Source organism: Aotus nancymaae, unplaced genomic scaffold (genome assembly GCF_030222135.1).
Source record: "Aotus nancymaae isolate 86718 unplaced genomic scaffold, 86718_ANA_hifiasm-v0.15.2.pri h1tg000089l, whole genome shotgun sequence".
Lineage (NCBI taxonomy): Eukaryota > Metazoa > Chordata > Mammalia > Primates > Aotidae > Aotus > Aotus nancymaae.
This window is the reverse complement of record NW_026988504.1, coordinates 13,817,329-13,840,848: the sequence shown is the minus strand read 5'-3', so window position 1 is coordinate 13,840,848 and position 23,520 is coordinate 13,817,329. Positions and strand designations below refer to the sequence as shown.

The 23,520-nt window shown below is 36.5% G+C and overlaps 1 protein-coding gene across 4 annotated transcripts in view; it reads right to left on the bottom strand.

The window, feature by feature from the left end:
* Nucleotides 1–23,520, bottom strand: part of ABCA6 (ATP binding cassette subfamily A member 6) — a 64,187-nt gene that overhangs the window by 21,498 nt on the left and 19,169 nt on the right. For all 4 annotated transcript variants that reach the window (XM_012453823.3, XM_012453821.3, XM_012453822.3 and 1 more), the window contains exons 11-21: nt 16,168–16,226; nt 13,680–13,790; nt 13,123–13,298; nt 12,792–12,911; nt 12,401–12,539; nt 11,365–11,455; nt 9,687–9,826; nt 6,647–6,763; nt 4,972–5,155; nt 4,406–4,572; nt 2,084–2,217 (exon numbers count right to left, since the gene is read on the bottom strand). In XM_012453823.3, coding sequence (XP_012309246.2) covers nt 2,084–2,217; nt 4,406–4,572; nt 4,972–5,155; nt 6,647–6,763; nt 9,687–9,826; nt 11,365–11,455; nt 12,401–12,539; nt 12,792–12,911; nt 13,123–13,298; nt 13,680–13,790; nt 16,168–16,226 — 1,438 coding nt within the window. The remainder of the gene's footprint in view (nt 1–2,083; nt 2,218–4,405; nt 4,573–4,971; nt 5,156–6,646; nt 6,764–9,686; nt 9,827–11,364; nt 11,456–12,400; nt 12,540–12,791; nt 12,912–13,122; nt 13,299–13,679; nt 13,791–16,167; nt 16,227–23,520) is intronic.

The following is a 23,520-nucleotide window of genomic DNA, read 5'->3' as shown; positions in this document are numbered from 1 at the left end:
CATATGCTTGCCATGTGTCCATCTTCAAGTTAACTAAACTTTCTGAGTTTTACTTTCCTCATCTCTGAAAAGCAGATACTTGTTATAGGGTTTAAATGAGACTATATTCATGTACATTAGGCCCTAGCACAGAGTCCGCATACACTAATACGAATTTTTATTAATATTACTAATTTTGGATAATTTTGTCTCTATTTTGCTGATGGGAAAATTTCAGTTAGTGGAGTTTAAAAGTCTCCTTGACAAGGAGACACGGTAAGCTTATGATAAAGAAGCAAAGGAAGATAGGGCATGGTGGCTCACACCTATAATTCCAGCAGTTTGGGAGGCTGAGGCAGGCAGATCACATGAGGTCAGGAGTTCAAGACCAGCCTGGCCAACATAGCAAAACCCCATCTTTATTTTATTTTATTGCATTTTAGGTTTTGGGGTACATGTGGAGAACATGCAAATTTGTTGTATAGGTACACACATGGCAGTGTGATTTGCTGCCTTTCTCCCCTTCACCTATATCTGGCATTTCTCCCCATGCTATCTCTCCCTACCTCCCCACCCCCTGCTGTCCCTCCCCTATTTCCCCCCAACAGACCCCAGTGTATAGTGCTCCTCTCCCTGTGTCCTGGCTAATTTTTGTATTTTTTAATAAAGATGGGGTTTGTAGGGACATGGATGAACCTGGAAACCCCATCTTTATTAAAAAATACAAAAATTAGCCAGGTGTGGTGGTACAAGTAGCTGTAATCCCAGCTACTTGGGAGACTGAGGCAGAAGAATCCTCTGAATTCAGAAGGCGGAGGTTGTAGTGAGCTGAGATCACACAACTGCACTCCAGCCTGGGTGACAGAGTGAGACTCTGTCTTAAAAAAAAGCAGCAAAAGAAATGCTGGTCTTCTGGACAGGAGATAAGCATGGAATTCATTAAATATTCATGCTTACACTGCCAAAGAAGCATTCCCCCACTTCCTAAAGCAGTATCTACGTACTTCATGTTTAGGAAAATATGCATGCATCTATCAGGAGGTTTATTGTTTAAATCTTGCCACTAGTTCATATAGTAAATATGTGAAATAGGTAACACAGTAGCTGACAAAGTAGTTTCCCAAACTTGGTACAAAAGGATTACATTTTTTATAGTTTATCTAGTTTAGGTAGAACTGAATTCAATAATACATCTTCAAAGGCTTTTCTTTTCTAAAAAAATTTACTTTGTAGCAAGAAATAAAGAGGTAGCTTCACTTAATTAGACCCTTGCTTTTATTAGAATGCAAATAAGACTGAAGAGTTCTTAAAATTAAGATGTATTTTTAGCCCAAGCGCCATGGCTTATGCCTGTAAACCCAGCATTTTTGAGAGGCCACGGCGGGAGGATCACCTGATGTCAGGAGTTCAAGCCCAGCCTGGCCAAGATGATAAAACCCCCGTCTCTACCAAATATACAATAATTAGCTGGGGATTGTGGCACCTGCCTGTGATCCCAGCTACTTTGATGGCTGAGGCAGGAGAATCACTTGAACCTGGGAGGCAGAGGTTGTAGTGAGCTGAGATCATGCCACTGCACTCCAGCCTGGGTGACAGGGCAAGACTCTGTCTCAAAAAAAAAAAAAAGAAGTATTTTCAATAGTCTTGTTCTCTGATGAATCTCTATGGCTTGACTCTTTTACCCAAATTGACATATACTAAGCTGGCAGACTGAGAATACTTTTTTCTCAGGGATTTCATGTACATATTATAGTATTTAATACATTTTCTCAATATATAAAAACATTATTCAGGTAGTTAGCTACTGAATAAAATTCTTTAAATACATAATTATATTAGTTAATAATTATAAGCTATATTTTTATTGAGTCTAAATAATACAATTAAATTTAGATTCTTTCAAATGTAAAAATTACCTAATTCAAAACAAAGCTAAGATAGAAAATGTTTTATAAAAACTAGGGTAAACCTCACAATTTGTTAAATAACAACCCAGAATGTTTTGCTGAGTCTGGTTGCTTTATACTAGCTTTAACTTTCTGCAATTTTAAAACAGTTCAAATGTAGTACTTTTTTTTTCATAAAAGCAAAAAGGCAAACATACCTTTTGTTTACCAGAAACTATGATAGCTCCATTGTATGAGATGCTATCAGTACCATTTCTGTTTTCAAAGTCATCTACTTCTAAAAGTATATTTTGATGCTTCAGTGACTTTATAAAATCTTCAATATTTGATTCTAAAATGAAGTTAATAAGAGAAGGTCATAAAAAAGCAAGAAAATACATGTTAAACTTTTAAAATAAATCCTATACATAATTCAAGTTAATATTTATGGAATACTATATATAAGTGTCCTTCTTTGGGTATCACAATAACATTGACCTATGAAAGAAAAATCACTCTACCACCTCCTATTTAACAAATCTTATGTCACAATTAATTAGCTTTATAAATCTGTTTAATGAAAATTAACATGTGATCATAAAAATAAGCTAATTCTATTGTATGACTTTTGATAAAAAACAACAATATTTGAATTGAATAATCTGAGGTGATACAATAATTTTATGAGGAGTACTTCAGATTGTCCAGCCTAAAACAGCCAATGATAACACTTTTCTCTCTCCCTTATTCTTTCAAATAATAGACAAGTAAATATGTATGTGTCTGTATAACACATAACATATGTTTACTTTATTTTAAATGTTTACATACATATTACATACATATATATTATATAAATATAATCTTTCTTAGGAAATGGAAAAGGATGCCATCATCAGATCAAACTTTTGGATATGGCCCTAAAGAAGAAAGCAGATGAGAATGTCTGACAGGGAAATAAATACGAGCTGAGAAAAATCCACAGCCTAGAGCACATAGGAGCAAACAACTAAGGTAAAACCAGTTTCCAGGATACCTCAACTCAGAGTGAATGATGGAATGAATAAGAGGAAAGGAAGGATTTTTTTTCCCTTGAAGTGGGAGTTTATAGTGGGCTCTGGGATTGGAAAAATAAGGCCAAACCCTAGATGAATTAGGATCCTATCACCAAGTGATACAGGGACATGCACACAGAAAATAAGCTTTCCATGCACCTTGAACAGCCACACACCCCACTCCACCTCCACAGTCACTTGAGGTAGAATGCCATATGGTGACCCACATTCACCTAGGCAGATAGGGATGCTCACATTTGAGAAAAGAGGAACAAAACGGCACAGAACCACAAAATACCTAAGTACAGAGACAAAAATAAATTAATTAACACAAGCCCATTGTCCTCAAGAGTGACTGAAGAGAAAAAGACAGACCTCATTTACTTATCTTATGAGCTTATAAGTAAAGACACCTTTCTAGATCTCAGAAATTAAGCTTACAATTAGCATTTAAGGTAGCAAGGTGAATAAACTTTACTTTCCAAAACCCAAATGGAAAACAAGAAGAATGAGAAACGAAAGAAAAAGACCATCTTTGTTTAAAGAGCATACACCGCAGTCCTGAATTGCAAATCCATGGGAAAAATCAAATGAGTGAGGAACTCTGCAAGAAAAGACTCTTACTGTGATTTTTTAAAAAACATCTGAGGTGCTAACATAAAATTGCTTCTTCAAAGTTAATTAAGCAGTTAGAAAAAAAGCAATTACTGGCCAGGCACTGTGACTCACACCTATAATCCCAGCACTTTGGGAGGCCAAAGAGGACAAATCACTTGAGGCCAGGAATTCAAGACCAGCCTGGCCAACACGGCAAAATTCCATTTCTACTAAAAAAAAAAAAAAAAAAAAAAAAAAAATTAGCCAGGCATGGTGGCACATGCCTGTAATCCCAGCTACTCAGGAGGCTGAGGCAGGAGAATTGCTTGAACCTGGGAGACAGAGGTTGCTTTGAACCGAGATCGCACCACTGCATTCCAACCTGGGTAACAGAGCAAGACTCTGTCTCAAAACAAAACAAAACAGAAAACCAACTACCCATTGTTTGGGAATAACAAAATAAAGCATCTTCCTGTATCTTGTACTTAATGAAGTGGCATGGAGGATAGATATGCCATCTTCACATAGTAACCAGTGTGTATTATATTTGTGATATAGGATAGTCTTCTGTATAACAAAGGGATCTCAAAATACAGTGGGTCTGCCAATAGAGAAGTTTATTTGTCACGTAATAGCTTAGGGTAGTCAGGTAGATAGACGCCTTTACTCTCCCAGGTTATACAGTGACCCAAGTTCCCTTTCTCTTGTCCTCGTCATCCCTCTCATCTCCAAAATCAGAGTAAATATGCACTGTTCCTCATAGGTGTTTTCTATAAATGAAGTCTAAATACACATTTTCTTCTCTTATGATTTACTTTCCCCCAGTCCTGTGCTATTCAACAATAAACATAACTTATTTCTGGATTTAAATTTTATTTTTCTTTTCACCTGTGTTATTGATGATCAACAGGCTGGTACGGGATTCCTGGGGAAGTTGTCCAGGAGAGAGAAAATACAATTCGGTTTTAAATTCCCGATCACTCTTTTCATTTAACATAGCATAAATTATATTTTCCACAATCAAAGGGAATGTTGCAATTCCAAATACCAATAATCTAAACAATAAAGAAAAATTAGCATATGACTCTCTAGCAATTTTATTTATTTAGTAAGACATTCCACAAGTATTTGTTGAGTACCAAGCCTGCCTTATGCCAATCATGATTCTAGGTGCTAAAATTCTGAAGGTAATACCCTGGCATGCTACACGGTACCAAAAGGCATTACTATATAAACACCAGGTTATCAAACCATGAAAACAAAACACATCTGCATGTATAAGCCTAATCAAGTGTTAACATACAGGTATTCCCACTGTCTGAAAAATTAAATGCTGAATTTATCCATCCCGAGGCAGGAATGCCAGATATTGTGTTCCGGTTTTAAATTATCTTCTGGTTTGAACCTCTTTTGAAACTCATGATCTAACAAAACCACATTACTCTGCTACTTACAGGGTCAATAATACTTTGGTCTGACGTTTTAACTTTAAGAAACGGAGCCGTGCCATGGCACGGACTTGCATTCTCCAGAGGCCCATGTCACTCACAGCTGTCTGCATTTCAGAGAAGGAAGAGTGAGCCAGCTCCATTTCATTGAGGCTTTCTGAGTCTCTTATCATCTCCACTTGTTCGAAATCTATACACACATACACAAACATACATGTTATAATATTAATGCCATACTGGGGGCATCACAGATTTTCCTTAGTAATATTAAAAATAGTATTACATGGTCAGGCACGGTGGCTTATGCCTATAATCCCAGCACTCTGGGAGGCCGAGGCTGGCAGATCACCTGAGATCAGAATTTTAAGACCAGCCTGGCCAACATGGCAAAACCATATCTCTACTAAAAATACAAAACTTAGCCGGGCGTGGTGACAGATGCCTGTAATCCCAGCTCCTCGGAAGGCTGAGGTAAGAGAATCACATGAACCCGCGAGGCAGAGGTTGCTGTGAGCCGAGAGGGTGCCACTGTACTCCAGCCTAGGAGACAGAGCAAGACTCCATCTCAAAAAAAAAAAATAGTTTTACATTTGTTTTTATTTTTATAACCAATTCAAAGGAATTATTTAGACAACATTTTTCAGTATTTCTTAAGTTTATACTTCACCACTGCCATCTATGTTTTCTTTCTATAGTTAAGTTTTATAATTGCCAATGGTGATAAAAAATTAAAATTTTAAATAAAACAAAGTTTTAGAATGCTTGTGGTTACAGTACAAACAATATAAGAAACATGTTATGATGTCCATATTCCATAGTCAGTGAGAAAATACACTGAATTCATACCAAAAGAATTCACAAAAATGGTGATCTCATTATGCCCAATCTTTAAAAAGCAAAGAAATTCCCAAGAGTATCATTACTCTAAGGGATTTTAAGAAATCTTCTACGTAAAAATTGCCAATCACTACCACCTAAATATCTACTACTAAGGTATCAATCATTTAGTAGTGTAGGGGAAAGATCATCAGTGCTGAACTACCAGATCTGTACATAAATCCAACATCTGTGACTTACAAGTGGCGTGATTGGGGAAGATCACTTAACTGCTCTTGGGTATTATTTTCTTATTTGTAAACTGGTGCCAATGAAGCATCTTAGAAAGGTTATTATAGGAAGATAATGTTGAAGGCATATATATCAATGTATATCCATACATTAATCTAAGTGTCTGGCATAAGAGGAGCTCCCTAATGACAATGATGACTTTCACCCATTAAAATATACAAAAGTGGATACTGAGAATTCTCTCCACTAAGACCTTAGTGGAATTTTGTATATTAACAAGTTAAGAGCAATTTTTATTTTTAAAAAATCCGTTCAGACCTCATTCTGTAATTAAGAGCCTTTCACAGCCTGGTGGTATCTAAGAAGCAGGGAACATCTGAGGATAGGAAATAGATTCCAAAAGGAAACTTGGTAGACTCCATGAAGGGATCTGCGATCTATCTTAGTAATGATGGTAAGAAATGACAGCCCATCTCAAATAGCAGAGCCAAATTTGGAATGAAATTCTTACTTTGAATTCTTAGTTTGAATCACCCATAAGAAATTATAAATACTAAATTGACACATGATCATTTGAGAATTGGTTTTCTGTGAATTATACAAATGGCTTTACCTTGTTCGATAGTTGTCTGTCCTTCCAGTTTCATAAAGACTTCATTCAGAGTTGACATGGAAATGTCATAACCTGTCACTCCCTGGCCACAACACTTATCCAGATCACTGAAAAGATCTAAGGCAAAAAATATGGATAGATACTTTGAAAAACCACATCAAGGATTAAACCAAGTAAATTAGTACTTATTTAAAAGACGATATATAATATTGTTAATAAAATTATGTCTTTGGGGTATCACAGTAGTCAAAAGCAAAATTTCATTAGAATACTCTCCTCTGAAATGACTAAGGAAGACCTCTTCCTCTATCCTCAGACTTCTCTGCAGAAATATGAACAATCAGAAAGACCATTATCTTCTCACCTCCATACTGTAAACCCACATGTATCTCTACCTATATTCTGGGTCTTCTTTGTATATGAGTCTTTCAATGGTTTCTCAATGCATTTAAAATAAAAAACATAGCCTCTGAGGCTCCATAAGAGCCCATCTCCATCTATCCACACAACATTACCCACCCCCATTTGCCATTCTGCTCCCTCGCTCATTTTCCTCCAGACATCCTCCTCTCCCCTCTACTTGGAGTGCTCTTAACCATTTTCTTCTTGTGGCCTCCAGTGACCACTCTATATAAACCTCAGCCAGACACCAGACAACACTCTAATTCACCTGGCTTTGTTTATTATTTTAGTGTACGATTGCAGAAAAATTTTGTTTATTTTGTGTGTCTGCTTTTCCCTATCTAGTTAGATGTAGGCTCCATGAGAGTAGAGACACATATATCTTATTTAATGCAGTATTTCTAGTCCCTAGAGCAGTGCCTTTTATATAATATTTCTCAATACACATTTATTGGGTAACTTCCATGGCGATACTTGGATGAGACTGCAGGATTCTAGGAGAAGACTCTTACATGCTACTTTCTACTTTGGGTGGGAAGATAGACCAAGGACATTATTGAGAGGAACTAGGTGGATGAGACTGCAGCAAACACTGTGTTTCCCTATGACCTGCACATGGCAGCAAAGGACCTAGGAGTCCCATGTCCTGAAATGGACATAAGCATGCCATTAGACTAGCAGAGTCTAGGATCTGTGTAAAGAGGCTGCCATGAGCCAAGATGTCAACACCAGAGACTCTGGCAAAGTAACATATTCCAGTGGTGGCACCAATATACAATTCCTTATTCTCCTTCTCTGACCAAAAAAGAAAGTGGACCAGTTGCACCTCACAGGGCCTTAGTCCAAGAACAAAATAACATAGCATAGTCCACTTGATCTGAGAAGAACACTATCTTCTATGCTACTGCAAGGACATAGAGAGCTGCCATATTCGGGGGTGAAGCTAAAATCTGAATTCCTGAGTGTTTGCCTAATGAAACCGAATCATTCAAAAGAGCTTATTTAAGGTAGGCCTATAGGGAGTTACAACTTTAACAAACTAAATGTTTAAACAAAAGGGAAACTGTTTAAATCAGAAGAGACTGAAATCAAATTTCCTCATTTGTAAGATAGGGCGAATTATAGCACCCACCTCATAGAAAGAACAGTTGTGAGAACTAAATGAGTTGATATATATGCAACCATTAGAACAGTGCCTAACATGTAGAAAGCATTGCACAAAGAGTTAGTAATCTTTAGGATTGCTTATCAAACGAAGTCTGAGTGGGTACTGCTACCCAGTTGGCAGGGAAGCCATGATTGAACACTTTTGTAGACTGTATAAGTTGTTTTCCTCTGCAATATAATAGATGCACAATTAAAATAGAGTAATCCTGCCTTATCCAGTTTCATTTTCCACAGCTTCAATTACCCACCATCAACTGATGTCTGAAAACTTAAAATGGAAAATTCCATAAAGAATTCATAAGCTTTCAGTTGAGTGTCTTTGTAAGTAGTGTGATGAAATCCTTCGCTATCTCACTCCATCTTTCTTAGATTCAGGACGTGAATCATCCCCTGTCTAGCAGAACTATATTATACTTGCCTGTCACTTAGTAGCCCTCTGGGAAATCAGAGCAACTGGCATGGTATTATGGTTCAAGTCACCCCTATTTTACTTAATAATGGCCCCAAAGTGCAAGAGTAATGATGCTGGCAATTTGGATATGCCAAAGAAAAGCCATAAAATGCTTCCTGTAAGTGAAAAGGTGAAATTTCTCAACAAGGAAGAAAAAAAATCGTATGCTGATGCTAAGATCTATGGTAAGAATGAATCTTCTGTCTCTGAAATTGTGAAGAAGGCAAAAGAAATTCATGCTACTTTTGTCGCACCTCAAACTGCAAAAGTTGCAGCCACAGTGCATGGTAAGTGCTTAGTTAAGATGGAAAAGGCATTCAATGTGTAGGTGGAAGACATGAACAGAAATGTCTTCTGATTGATGGCAATTAGTTTGGTTCTATGCACAGTTTCAGGCATGAACTGGAGGTCATGGAACCATATATCTCCCATGAATAATGGGGGACTACCTTACAAAGAGAAACCTGTAGCAGAAACCTTTATGCCCCACCAACATCTCTTCTGCATTCCCCTGTAACAGTAAATGTGCTTATTGAAAACACCTGCCTGAGGTCCTTTTTCTGGACTTGGAAGTATTCTAAGCTCATGTTCAGAGTAAACCAGAAGGATGAGGACATTAATGCTCTTGTAGGCATCCCTTAATCAACAATGGGGAGGAAACAGTGGGTAAGAACCGCAGCTTACTCACCCCTCTGGTGACAAAACCCTGAGCCCACTTACTTCATTTATTTCCCTCCAGTGGGCATTGCACCTCAACTGCCTACCACAGTAATCTCCTCCAGAATTCAGACATCCCTAGCTGCCTTCCCTTCCCTCTCTCTTGTCCCCATTATCTGCTGGTGCTTCCAAAAAGCAACTACCCAATAAATTAATGGCACTGAATCTTTCATCTTGAGTTCTGCTTCTCAGGTGGCCAAACCTAAGACAAAGTCTAAATTCATTAGGCAAAGAAAATTATTATAATAATAATGTGAACATTTTTTCCCAAATTTCACTTCATTGTAATCATACATAAGTTACCTGGAAATGTATTTGTCCTTTCCAATGGCAAAGTATATACAAGCTTTTTTCTGTTTTCTGTTTTTAATTTAGCATCGGGGATGTGATGAGTAATGAAGGATGTTATTTGTTCTGGATTACATATTTCATTCCTATACAAACTAATATTTAAAAGAAAAGATAAGTCATTTGCATTTTCTTCACTGCTACCACAAAAGAAGAGCTTTTATTGAACTGTTGAGACCTACTCTACTTGGCTTTATGGAACAACAAAATGAGTAAATAACAACATGATAGTAATCTATCAGTTTGAAAATCTTGCAATCTATACATAGAAATGTATAAACTCAGAACAATTACAAATATACAAACAAATACATAATGTAATTGCAACTATATACCTAGTTTTATATGTATAGTTATAGATAAACAGAGGAAGGTGAGAATGTTAGGAAGAAGAGACTTCTTAGGGAAAATAATTTGTATGCCAGACCATACCATTAGCTAGTAGAGAAAATTTGGCCCACATGCATATTTTGTTAGGCTATAGGGTTTTTTAAAACAATTATTAGGCCAGATGTGGTGGCTCATGCCTGTAATCCCAGCACTTTGGGAGGCTGAGGTGGGTGGATCACAAGATCAGGAGTTCAAGACCAGCCTGACCAACATGGCGAAACCTGGTCTCTACCAAAAATACAAAAATTAGCCGGGTGTGGTGGTATGTGCCTGTAATCCCAGCTACTCAGAAGGCTGAGGCAGGAGAATCCCTTGACCTGGGAGGTGGAGGTTTCAGTGAGCCAAGATAGCACCATTGCACTTCAGCCTAGGCAACAAAGTGACACTCTGTCTCAAAAATATATATATATATTAGCCTGGATATACACTGATATGGTTTGGCTGTGTCCCCACCCAAATGTCATTTTGAGTTGTAGTTCCCATAATTCCCACATGTTGTGGAAGGGACCTGGTGGAAGGTAATTGAATCATAGGGGTGGTTACCTTCATGCTGTTCTCATGATAATGAGTTCTCACAAGATCTGATGGTTTTATAAGGGGCTTTTCCCTGCCTTCACTCTGCATTTCTCCTTGTTGCCACCATGTGAAGAAGGATGTGTCTGCTTTCCCTTCTGCCATGATTTTAAGTTTCCTGAGGCCTCCCCAGCCACACTGAACTGTGAGTCAATTAAACCTCTTTCCTTTATAAATTACCCAGTCTTGGGTCCATGTCTTCATTAGCAGCATGAGAACAAACTAATATATACACTTTCTTATTAGCCACAGTTATTGTTACTCTCTGCCCCTAGATTTTTCTCCTTGTTCATAATGGCTTCTGAAATTAATTGCCTTTTTGCCCTATGAAGAATGAAAACATATTCCAGAATTTTATGGATCAGCGGAGGAAAATGAGCATGGCAAGAAGGTAGAGGTTTAGGCTGCACAGAACAGCTACTTGGAAAAGTGGCACATGAAGTAGTCCTGCTGTGAAAAGTCAGGTTTGTTTTATCATGTTGAAATGTTGCCAACGATTAACATTGTAAAGACACAGGAGGAAGGAAAGTAGGAAAAGTATTCAGGAAACACTGATCAATCCAGTATGGTAGAAATGAAGCATGAGGCCAGTTCTCTTTCATAATTGCCCATCTTTTTCATATACCAGTATTGAAAACACATAAATCCAGTCTATTCCCAATGTCTTTACCTTAGGTGATATCCAAGACCCCATCTTCTTTTCAAAAAGATAGAAGAACCTGCACACTTCAGTCTCCCATTGGACATGATCACTTTTCTATCTGAATAAAAGAAATCAAGTGAGAAAGGATATTGGGGGTCATTTCTTCCCTCTCTAGAAAAGAAAGATGAGGAGCCAAAGCTCAGAAATGCAAAGGAGAAGTATTCAGTGGGGTGTAACTAAATCTAGTGTGCATTTTAATATTTGAAATACACATTAAAATCAATGCATTTAAAATGAACTCATACTATTCAGCCACAAAAAAGAATGAGGCCATGTCTTTTGCAGCAATGTGGATGGAACCTGAGTTCATTATCCTAAGTGAAACAACACAGAAACAAAAAGTCAAATACAGCATGTTCTCATTTATAAGTGGGAGCTAAATAATGGGTACACATGGACATACACTGTGGAATAATAGATACTGAAGACTCAGAAGGGTGGGAGAGTCAGATGGGAATGGGGAATGAGAAATTATTTAATGGGTACAATGTACATTATCTGGTGATGAATACGCCAAAAGCCCAGACGTTGCCACTACCTAATATATCCATGTAACAAAACTGTACTTGTACTCATTAAATTTATACAAATAAGTTAAATTAAAAATAAAATAAGCTCATGAACCCCAGTCTATCTGCACCTTCCAATACTTCCTGGAAAGAAAAAACATAAATTACATGGTGTACTGTATACTCTGATGCTAAAGAATGAGTGGCTATTTTTCAACTAAATTTGTATAAAAGAAGATTTGAATGTTTAAATTAATTGATAGCTGATCTTAAAAGAAAAGGCACTCAGAATTTTTTATTAGCAGTCACAACCTAGCAAACATACAACCAGAAAGGAATTCCATAGTGGAAACTAGCCTTTTGTCATCCTCCTGACTGCTATGGAATGTAGAAACATTACTGTAATGAGAACAGGGCTTTTGCCCTGGGACTAGACCTTGCTTCTAAATTCCCCAATCGCATCATGGTGAAACTGAGATAAAACCAACAATTACCAGCCAGGATGTCAGCCTCATCCATGGACTGGGTACTGAAAAGGATCACACGATTTGCTCTACGCTCTCTCAGGAGGCTCCACACTTGATCTCTGGAAAAGGGATCCAATCCAGTAGTTGGTTCATCTAAGAGCAAAACCTACAGAGAATGAAGACAGATAAAATATGTCTTTCATATTAACTGTATCCAGATGATAGCATGAAAAAGAGTAAATACCATAAAATAATAATAACCAGCCATTTTCCTCCGATATACTTCTATTTATAGTTTAACATATCAGGTTCTCTCTTGACACATTACAATGAAAGCTCTGCCACTTTTAGTGGTAAAAGAACTTGACGTTTTACAGACATTCAACTTGCTTCCTTCCTCATGCATAATCTCACTTACTTGAGGATCTCCTAAAATGGCAATCCCAAAAGTCAGCTTTCTTTTCTGTCCTTCACTTAAATGTTTAGCAAGGCTATCTTGAATGATTTGCATGTCCAATTCCAATAATATTCGTTGTACCTATATAAGAAAATTTACAACTTTTAAAATCCAACATGATTCATATTATGCAATTTTAACTGCTCATTAAAGCAGTACATATTTATTATGGGACATCTTTGCCTAAATTTTATTCATAACAGGGCAGATAAATCATTGAAGAGAATTCTGTGGTCATTATTTAACTTGGTAAGTGGTTGGCAGACCAGTTAATCCAAGCATGCCCTCCTACCTCTTGTTCCACTTCCTGTGGATGAATCCCTTTTATTTTAGCAAACAGGCTGAGGTTTTCCTTCACAGTAAGTGTGTCAAATTGAACATTTAATTGAGGACAGACACCAGTTATCTTTCTGATTTCCTCCAAGTCTTGCATTTCAAAAAGATTTTTATTATAGATCATAACAGATCCTAAGAATAGAAGTTAAAAATAAAATTGGCAGATAATGCATTTTATTGATATTCATAGATCTCATTTAAGAAAAAATTGGCATATATTCACAAATGTCTAAAATGATTGGTGAACAACTACTAAGTATTCTTGACATAAACACATGCTTATAGAACTGCACATTTCCCTTTAAATGTCACACAATGGAATAAAGATAATAATTTTTATAAAAATTACAGAAATATAAAGTATATTCAAAATTATGTAGCTCTTGGAAACAACTTTAGATAGACATTATTTCTCTTAAGCCATCAAATTTAAAATTTAAAATGAGAGGCATACGCTTGACTTCATTCTATATTATAAGACATCTTGCCTTTGAGAAATTTCTTTTTACTCACCTTCTGTTGGAACAGACAATCCATTAAGAATATTTAGCAGTGAAGATTTGCCAGCTCCATCGTGACCCAGAATGGCTGTGATTTGACCTTCATATATGTCAAAGTGCAAGTCTATTTTTAGAACAAATTATTAACATTATAAACAGAAAGGGCATTAGACAGGTCTGGTCTCAACATAGAACAAGGCTATTTAGTTTAGTGGTGTGTTTCTTAGCATTTCAATACTTTAAAATACACAATGTTCAATATTTTCCTAATTGCCAAAATAATACATGTTAGAACTATAATAATTAAAATAATATGTTACTTGGGTAGGATATAGTGACCAATGGAACAGAGTAGAAGTCTAATATGGGCCAAAGTGAATATAAAAATAAAGATTAATAAAATGACCTTTCAAATTTATTAAAAAGATGGTGTATTTAATAAATAATATTGGGACAACTAAAGAAATACATTAACAAATTTTATGTTTGTAATTTTTTTTTTTTTTTTTTTTGAGAAAAGATCTTGCTCTGCCACCTAGACTGGAGTGCAATGGAGCGATCACAGCTCACTGCAGCCTCAATCTCCCACGCTTAAGAAATCCTCCCACCTCAGGCCCTTGTAGCTGAGACTATGGGCCCACGCCACCACACTTGGCTAATTTTTGTATTTTTAGTAGAGACAGGGTTTTGTCATGTTGCCCAGGCTGGTCTCCAACTCCTGAGTTCAAGTAATCCACCCACTTTGGGATTTACAGGTGTGAGCCACCATGCCTGGTCTGTAATTTTTAAATGGAAAGTATACAGTGTTTTCCAGAGTAAGAGGGAAGTGATACTGGCTGTTGGGACTGACCCTTAGTAACTGGAAAAATGAAATAGAAGCCCCAGTTTCTTCATCTGCGAAGTGAGAGATATATTAATATGTCTTTCACAGGCCTAAATGTAAAATGGTACATGTAAATCACTTAGCATAGTTCACAGCACACACCAAGTCCTCAATGAAATCTAAATGTTTGTTGCTATTATTGTCATTGTCATTATTATTCATTATGTATTGCTGTGGGAGTATAAATTTTTATAATTTTAGAGGGAAATAACTTGAAATATGAATCAAGAATCTTGAAAGTATGTTTCATTTGAATAATTCTGCTTCTAGAAATTTATATTCAAGAAACAATTTGTGATATTTACAAAGATTGAACAAGGCTGTTCATTCTAGTATTTTTTATTACACTAAGAATTGGAAACAAACTGAATCCCATACACTGGTGTGTTAATAAGTTAATCATGGTATCCATATAATGGAATACTATTTTGCTTCCGAAAAATAGGCCGTAGATAAGAGATTTCAGAAGTGTGTCCCAAAGGTGTTGCAGATGTGCTCCAGGGACTAACTCCATGAGGAAGGAAGATGAGGCTGAGGGAATGCAACTTCTTCCCTGATTTCCCAAAGAGCAGCTACACTTGTTTGAATTCATATTCATGTTTTTAATGTATTGATGTCCAATGCTTTTAATTTTTTTAAGGTGCTGCTATTTTTAAGATGAACAAAATTCTTAAAGAAGTTTTTTGTTAGACGAAAAGAAGTTCATGACTTGATGAGTGCAAAGGTAGTCCAAAATGTGCTCCAAAAAAGTAATCAATTTAAAATTACTTCAATCTATCCTGAGCTAAAAATTAGAGAAAAGAAATCACAGATCTAGATGGTATTTGATGAGAGAAACCTAGAGAGAGAATAAAGTTGCTCAAAGACCTAATCTTAAAGCAACAAATAAGATTGAATTAAAGGATGCTGCATTTATTAGAAAATATATGCAATATAAACACAATGGTGGGAGAATTCACCACTTCTGGAAGGTTCATGGCTCTTCTTTTTTAGCTTTTAAGGCTTTGGTCTCTCATAAAAATCATGTTTATTTCCCCTAAAAGTTATTTTTAATAAAAGTAAATTGTCCTCCATGAAATGTTGCTACTCACTTTGATGTTTGCCTAAATGTCCATTATAGAAACTGTATCTGTTAGAATGTTTTGTATCAAAATGTGTTTTTTCATTTCAAATTATAAATTACGTTTGTTATAGGATATTGACTTGTGAAAGAAGGTTTACTCATCTTGCTTTAGTTAACCTCACCAGTACATATAAACTATGTAAATTCAGTGGCTAGTATAAAACCTTTATCAGATTTAAGTCTAGATGGTCTTTCCTCACAGTGACAATATGTAAAATATTGTTCATAGTAGATTAATCTTTAAAAACAAGGTGAAATTGCATCCTTCATTGTATGATACCATTTTTGTAAATTAATAGATCCATGAAATATCTGGAATAATTTTACAGCATATTCTTAATCATGATTAATGTCCAAGTGATAGTGTTAGGTCATTTGTATTCTTTTTTCTTTTGCTTATCTATGTATTTCAAATTTTTTCACATTGAATTGTTTTCTGTTTTTTGTAATAAAGAAGTCAGTGAAATAATGAAATGTGTAAATATTTTTCTTTACCTTTCAATGCTTCCACTTTTCCAGACTTTCCTTTATATTCTTTCTTAACATTTCTGATTCTGAAATAACAGAAAGGGTGCTTATTTAGCCAACACAGAAGTGAAAATATCATAGGCCATTAGTAGCCCTAGTCATAGTGATATCCACAGCCAACCACTTTATGTGAAATAAAGGATGGCATAAAGTCTGTTCAGAAAGAAAAAGACCTATTTTTGATTAATCATTTTCACTGAGAAAGAAAATAAAGGAGTCTCTCTCAAAAGTTACAATTAAACTACTAGTATTTTGCCTAGAAGAGAAGATCGCTGTGTAATTATCCTGACTTTCTTCCTCTAGCTTTAGAATAGTTGGTTCTTCACCCTCTTGAAGATCAGCTCATTTACCAGGGGTTCTTGAATTGGCATCCTGCAGCCTTTCCAAGTCTTGCTTATTTATTTATTAGTCAGATACTCTGTTACCTGCATCTTTTATAGTGTCCTCTCTAATAGCTCCTCTTTGAGCTCACTTCTGCTTTAACACAATTTAATTTCTCTCTCCCTGTATTTTACGAAATTCTCAAAGTAAACCTGCCTTTGTAAACTTGCCATTTTCACTTCCTGACCTTTAATTCCTCTTCAATTGCACTCTGATTTCTGAACTCACCACTCCAGTAAACCACTTCATAATGAAATCATTAGTGATCTCCTAATTATAAAATACAACAAATACTTTTCCATTCTTACATATTGGATTTTAAGTCACTGTTGATGACTTTCTCTTTGTTACTGGTGTCTGCCTTCCAGACTTACTTGCTTTGCTTCCTATTTTTCTAAATGTTCCTTCTCTGTTTCCTAATAAAGTTCTCTTCTTTCATCAGATACATCATCTTGGTGTTCCACAGGGTTCTTCATGTATATGATGGATCTTCTCATTTGAGACTCTCTCCAGAAGTTTTCTCATTGGATTTTTTGTTTTAGCATCAACCTAATGTTGATCCCACCCTTTTCATTGATCTTTAGACTCACACATCTAATGATTTGCTAGATAGTCTTTCTCTTTCTCTTTTTTTCTCTCTCTCTGTTACACCCACACCCACACACACACACACACACACACACACACATTCTCTCTCTCTCTCTCTCTCTCTCTGCTCTTAATCAGTGGTTATCTGTGGTGAATACACATTAGAATTCCAAAAGGAACTGATGCCTGCAAACGACCCTCAGCGATTCATATTAGATTCATATTAATTACTTCTCTGCAGATTTCACACACAAAAAAGATTGACATTAATTGATCTGGGGTGATGACTTTTTCTTAGCAGTGAAGGCTGAGGATTGGGATATTTTAAATGTTCTTCCAAATGAGTCTAATATGAAGCCAGGTTTGATAATTAACTGTTCTAAAACTGCATATCCTTTGCCCACTTTTTGATGGGGTTGTTTTTTTCTTGTAAATTTGTTTAAGTTCTTTGTAGATTCTGGATATTAGCCCTTTGTCAGATGGGTAGATTGTAAAAATTTTTTGCCCATTCTGTTGGTTGTTGGTTCACTCTAATGATAGTTTCTTTTGTTGTGCAGAAGCTCTTAAGTTTAATTAGATCCCATTTGTCTATTTTGGCTTTTGTTGCCATTGCTTTTGGTGTTTTAGTCATGAAGCTCTTGCCTATGCCTGTGTCCTGAATGGTATTGCTTAGGTTTTCTTCTAGGGTTTTTATGGTGTTAGGTCTTACATTTAAATCTTTAATCCACCTGGAGTTAATTTTTGTATAAGGTGTAAGGAATGGGTCCAGTTTCAGCAATCTCATTACTGGGTATATACCCAAAGGATTATAAATCTTTCTATTATAAAGACACATGCACATGTATGTCCACTCAGAACTGCACAGCTTCATGGAAACTGAAGAACTGGCTCTTGAATGTTGACTGGATAAACAATGAAATGAAGGCAGAAATAAAGATGTTCTTCGAAACCAACAAGAATTAAGACACAACATACCAGAATCTCTGGGACACATTTAAAGCAGTCTCTAGAGGAAAATATATAGCAATAAGTGCCCACATGAGAAGCAAGGAGATATCTAAAATTGACACCCTATCGTGAAAATTGAAAGAGCTAGAGGAGCAAGATCCAAAAACCTCAAAACCTAGCAGAAGACAAGACATAACTAAGATCAGAGCAGAACTGAAGGAGATAAAGACACAAAAAAACTTCCGAAAAATCAGTAAATCCAGGAGCTGGTTTCGAAAAGATCAACAAAATAGACAGACTACTAGCCAGATTATAAAAAAGAAAAGAGAGAATAATAAAATAGATGCAATAAAAAATGATAAAGGGGATATCACCACAGATTCCACAGAAATACAAACCATCATCAGAGATTATTATAAGCAACTCGATGCACATAAACTAGTAAACCTGGAAGAAATTAATAAATTCCTGGACACTTGCATCCTTCCAAGCCTAAACCAGGAAGAAGTTGAAACCCTGAATAGACCAATAACAACGTCTGAAGTTGAGGCAGCAGTTAAGAGCCTACCACCCAAAAAAAGCCCAGGTCCAGATGGGTTCACAGCCAAATTCTACCAGACATAAAAAGAGGAGCTGGTACCGCTCCTAATGAAACTATTCCAAACAATCCAAAAAGAGGGAATCCTTCCCAAATCATTTTATGAGACAAACATCATCCTGATACCAAAACCCAGCAAAGACTCAGCAAGAAAAGAAAACTTCAGGCCAATATCCATGATGAGCATAGATGCCAAAATCTTCAATAAAAAACAGGCAAACCAATTGTAACAGCACATCAAAAAGCGTATCCATCATGATCAAGTAGGCTTCATCCTGGGGATGCAAGGCTGGTTCAACATACACAAGTCTATAAACATAACTCACCACATAAACAGAACCAAAGACAAAAACCACATGATTATCTCAATAGATGCAGAGAAGGCCTTTGACAAAATTCAACAGCATTTTATGCTAAAAACTATCAATACACTAGGTATTGATGGAATGTATCTCAAAGTAATAAAAGCTATTTACAACAAACCCACAGCTAATATCATACTGAATGGGCAAAAACTGGAAGCATTCCCTTTGAAATCTGGCACTAGACAAGGATGCCCTCTCTCACCACTCCTATGCAATATAGTACTGGAAGTTCTAGCCAGAGCAATCAGGCAAGAAAAAAAAAAGGGTATTCAATTAGGAAAGGAGTAAGTCAAATTGTCTCTATTTGCAGATGACATGATTGTATATCAACAAGACCCCATCATCTCAGTCCAAAATCTCCTGAAACTGATAAGCACCTTCAGCAAAGTCTCAGGATACAAAATCAATGTGCAAAAATCACAAGCATTCCTATACACCAATAACAGACTTAAAGAGAGCCAAATCAAGAATGAACTGCCATTCACAATTGCTACAAAGAGAATAAAATACCTAGGAATACAACTAACAAGGAACGTAAAGGATCTCTTCAAGGAGAACTATAAACCACTGCTCAACGAAATAAGAGAGGACACAAACAGATGGAGAAACATTCCATGTTCATGGTTAGGAAGAATCAATATCATGAAAACGGCCATACTGCTCAAAGTAATTTACAGATTCAATGCTATCCCCATCAAGCTACCAATGACCTTCTTCACAGAACTGGAAAAAAACACCTTAAACTTCATATGGAACCAAAAGAGAGCCCACATAGCCAAGTCAATTCTAAGTGAAAAGAACAAAGCTGGAGGCATCACACTACCGGACTTCAAACTCTACTACAAGGCTACAGTAATCAAAACAGCATGGTACTGGTACCAAAACAGACATATAGACTAATGGAACAGAACAGATGCCTTGGAGGCAACGCAACACATCTACAACCATCCGATCTTTGACAAAGCTGACAAAAACAAGCAATGGGGAAAGGATTCCCTGTTTAATAAATGGTATTGGGAAAACTGGCTAGCCATGTGCAGAAAGCAGAAACTGGACCCCTTCCTGACACCTTACACTAAAATTAACTCCAGATGGATTAAAGATTTAAATATAAGGCCTAACACCATAAAAACCCTAGAAGAAAATCTAGGCAAAACCATTCAGGACATAGGCATAGGCAAGGACTTCATGACCAAAACACCAAAAGCACTGGCAACAAAAGCCAAAATAGACAAATGGGACCTAATCAAACTCCACAGCTTCTGCACGGCAAAAGAAACAGTCATTAGAGTGAATCAGCAACCAACAGAATGGAAAAAATTTTTTCAGTCTACCCATCTGACAAAGGGCTGATATCCAGAATCTACAAAGAACTAAAACAGATTTACAAGAAAAAAACAAACAAGCCATTCAAAAGTGGGCAAAGGATATGAACAGACACTTTACAAAAGAAGACATACATGAGGCCAACAAACATATGAAAAAATGCTCATCATCACTGGTCATTAGAGAAATGCAAATCAAAACTACCTTGAGATACCATCTCACACCAGTTAGAATGGCGATCATTAAAAAATCTGGAGACAACAGATGCTGGAGAGACTGTGGAGAAATAGGAACACTTTTACACTGTTGGTGAGAGTGTAAATTAGTTCGACTATTGTGGAAGACAGTGTGGCGATTCCACAAGGACCTAGAAATAGAAATTCCATTTGACCTAGAAATAGAAATTCCATTTGACCCAGCAATTCCATTACTGGGTGTATATCCAAAGGATTATAAATCGTTCTACTATAAGGACACATGCACACGAATGTTCACTGCAGCACCATTTACAATAGCAAAGACCTAGAACCAACCCAAATGCCCATGGATGATAGACTTGACAGGGAAAATGTGGCACATATACACCATGGAATATTATGCAGCCATCAAAAACAATGAGTTCATGTCCTCTGTAGGGACATGGATGAACCTGGAAACTATCATTCTCAGCAAACTGACACAAGAACAGAAAATCAAACACTGCATGTTCTCACTCATAGCTGGGTATTGAACAATGAGAACACATGGACACAGGGAGGGGAGCATCACACACTGGGGTCTGTCAGGGGGAAATAGGAGAGGGACAGTGAGGGGTGGGGAGTTGGGGAGAAATGCCAGATATAGGTGATGGGGAGGAAGGCGGCAAATCATGCTGCCATGTGTGTACCTATGCAACAATCTTGCATGTTCTTCACATGTACCCTAAAATGCAATAAAAAATAATAATAAAAAAAAGAAAATATATGTTCTCTTCTTTGATTTCCCTAAACTAGGGTAGTTAAGACTCCTATTGTTTACATAACAGTTACTATCTCTATCCCTACATTTATCAGATTGAATTTCATGTACCTATTTATCTTCTTCCCTAGGCTGTGTGTTCCTTGAAAGACAGTTTATTGTTCATCTTTGTAGCCCTAAAGATTAGTAAAGAACCTAGCAAATGCTACAATATGTTTATTGAATGACTGAATAAATTAAGCAAAGTTAAAAGGTGATGAGTATGACGAGGTATTTTATTTCAGCATTTCTTTGTAAAATGGAATGGCTGTTGAAGTGAAACTTTAATGTTTTATTTTAATAAAGAAAATTCCATTTAGGAGTATCTGGCATTTCCAGACTTTAGACATGAAATCAGTCATTTACATTTTGGGCAGACATCCTATCTGTGTTCTGGGAATATTGCCTGAATGGTCTATAGTTACAAGAATGTACGTATGTGTACACAATTGCCCCCAGAGAGAATGTGACTTAGGGGTTATAAATGAGGAAAAGCCAGTTGTGAATTTAAAAAATGTATATTTTGACAAATCCAGAATCATGATCTGGTTAGAATTCTACAAGCTTTCATCCATATCCCTGATACATAGAGCTTAAAGGTTTCATATCCTGTAAGCTCTATGTATCTTAGGGGAAGAATTCCTTTGTATATAAAGCATTTGTACATAAGGGGAAGAGTTCATTTTTATATAAAGCTGAGATCACCTAGGAAGAAAGAAATCAATACCTTAGTGCCTTTTATATCCATACAAAACAGAATTCACAGGTTGGAATTGATTGAAAAAGATTTGACATTGTCTAGAGATGGGGAAGGGCAATGATGCTACTAAGAAACAATCACTGTGAAGAAGAAAGAGATAAAATTTGTGGATTGGAAACTGTATCTACTGTTGGGTGGTCGAAAGGCAGTCTTAGACTGCTTTGCAGCCCCAGACCTGCTTTAACAGTGAGTGACTATGTACCACCTTGTCACTAAAGAGCTACAACATTGGACTCCTACACCTACTTTCCTGCTTTGGTGTGGATATGGGGTGAGGTGCCCCACCATGGAGCCAAAAGTTTTAGTGAGTAGGCCTTGCATCAAATGACTTTCTTTCCCTGGTTTGTCAGTAGCCTCAGATCTCCACCTGAGCTAAGAATACAGAACAAGTGACAGGTATGCCCAGTCAACAATATATACATTGGCTAGGGTTGGAGGCATAGTGGGGGTGTGGGAGGAGAGGGGAAAGTAGGGGGAAGGTGAGGATGGAGTACATTTTACTTTCTTTTTTTTGTCCACTAGGTAGCAGTAGAAGAACAAAGAAAAATTTCGGAACTTTGTAAGTAATAGATTTTGTTAGAATATTGGATCTGAGAATTACCATAATTTGAATAATAATATATATATAATATTATTTTGTGCCCTCAACTGGCAAAGAAGGATTGATGACACCGGAACTGAGTTTTACGGAATTATTCCTCACTTGGCCTTTCTCGCTTGGATAGATATTTTCTATATAGCTGGTATATTCCTAGCTGGAGCAGAGGAATGCCTGTTGCCCCCCTCAGGAAACTTAAACAAAAAATTGATTAAGAATTAGATGGAAGAAGCTTAGGTATATGGATTAGACCTCTTTGTCTTGGAAATATTTCACTTGCTAGCTATGGTTCCCTATTTATTAATTCTCCTTTGCCTCCTGACATCTCAACAGTATGTTAAGAGCATAGACTGTAGAGCCAGACTGGATTACAATTCCAGTTCCCCATATACAAGTTGTGTGATATTGGCTAAAAGACTTAAGCTTTCATTACTTCACTTTTCATATTCTCAAAATGGGTTAAATAAAGATACCTGCCTTGTAAACTTTTTGTGGGAATTATATGCAAGTCAGGTACTTAGCACTAAGTAAATGTCTGTTAATAAATAAACGATTGCTATTTAAAGCTCTGATTCATTAACTTTGTACCAAACTTTGTAGAAAAATCTACAGAGCTGTTTTGAAATCCATGATACTTGGGTTCAATCCCAAAACTGCTGAGTTAGAATCCCTGGCTAAGAATATACTCTAAGTGCTCCTCATACAATTCTGTTATATACCAAATCCCACAACAACTCTACAAAGTCAGTATTACTCTTGT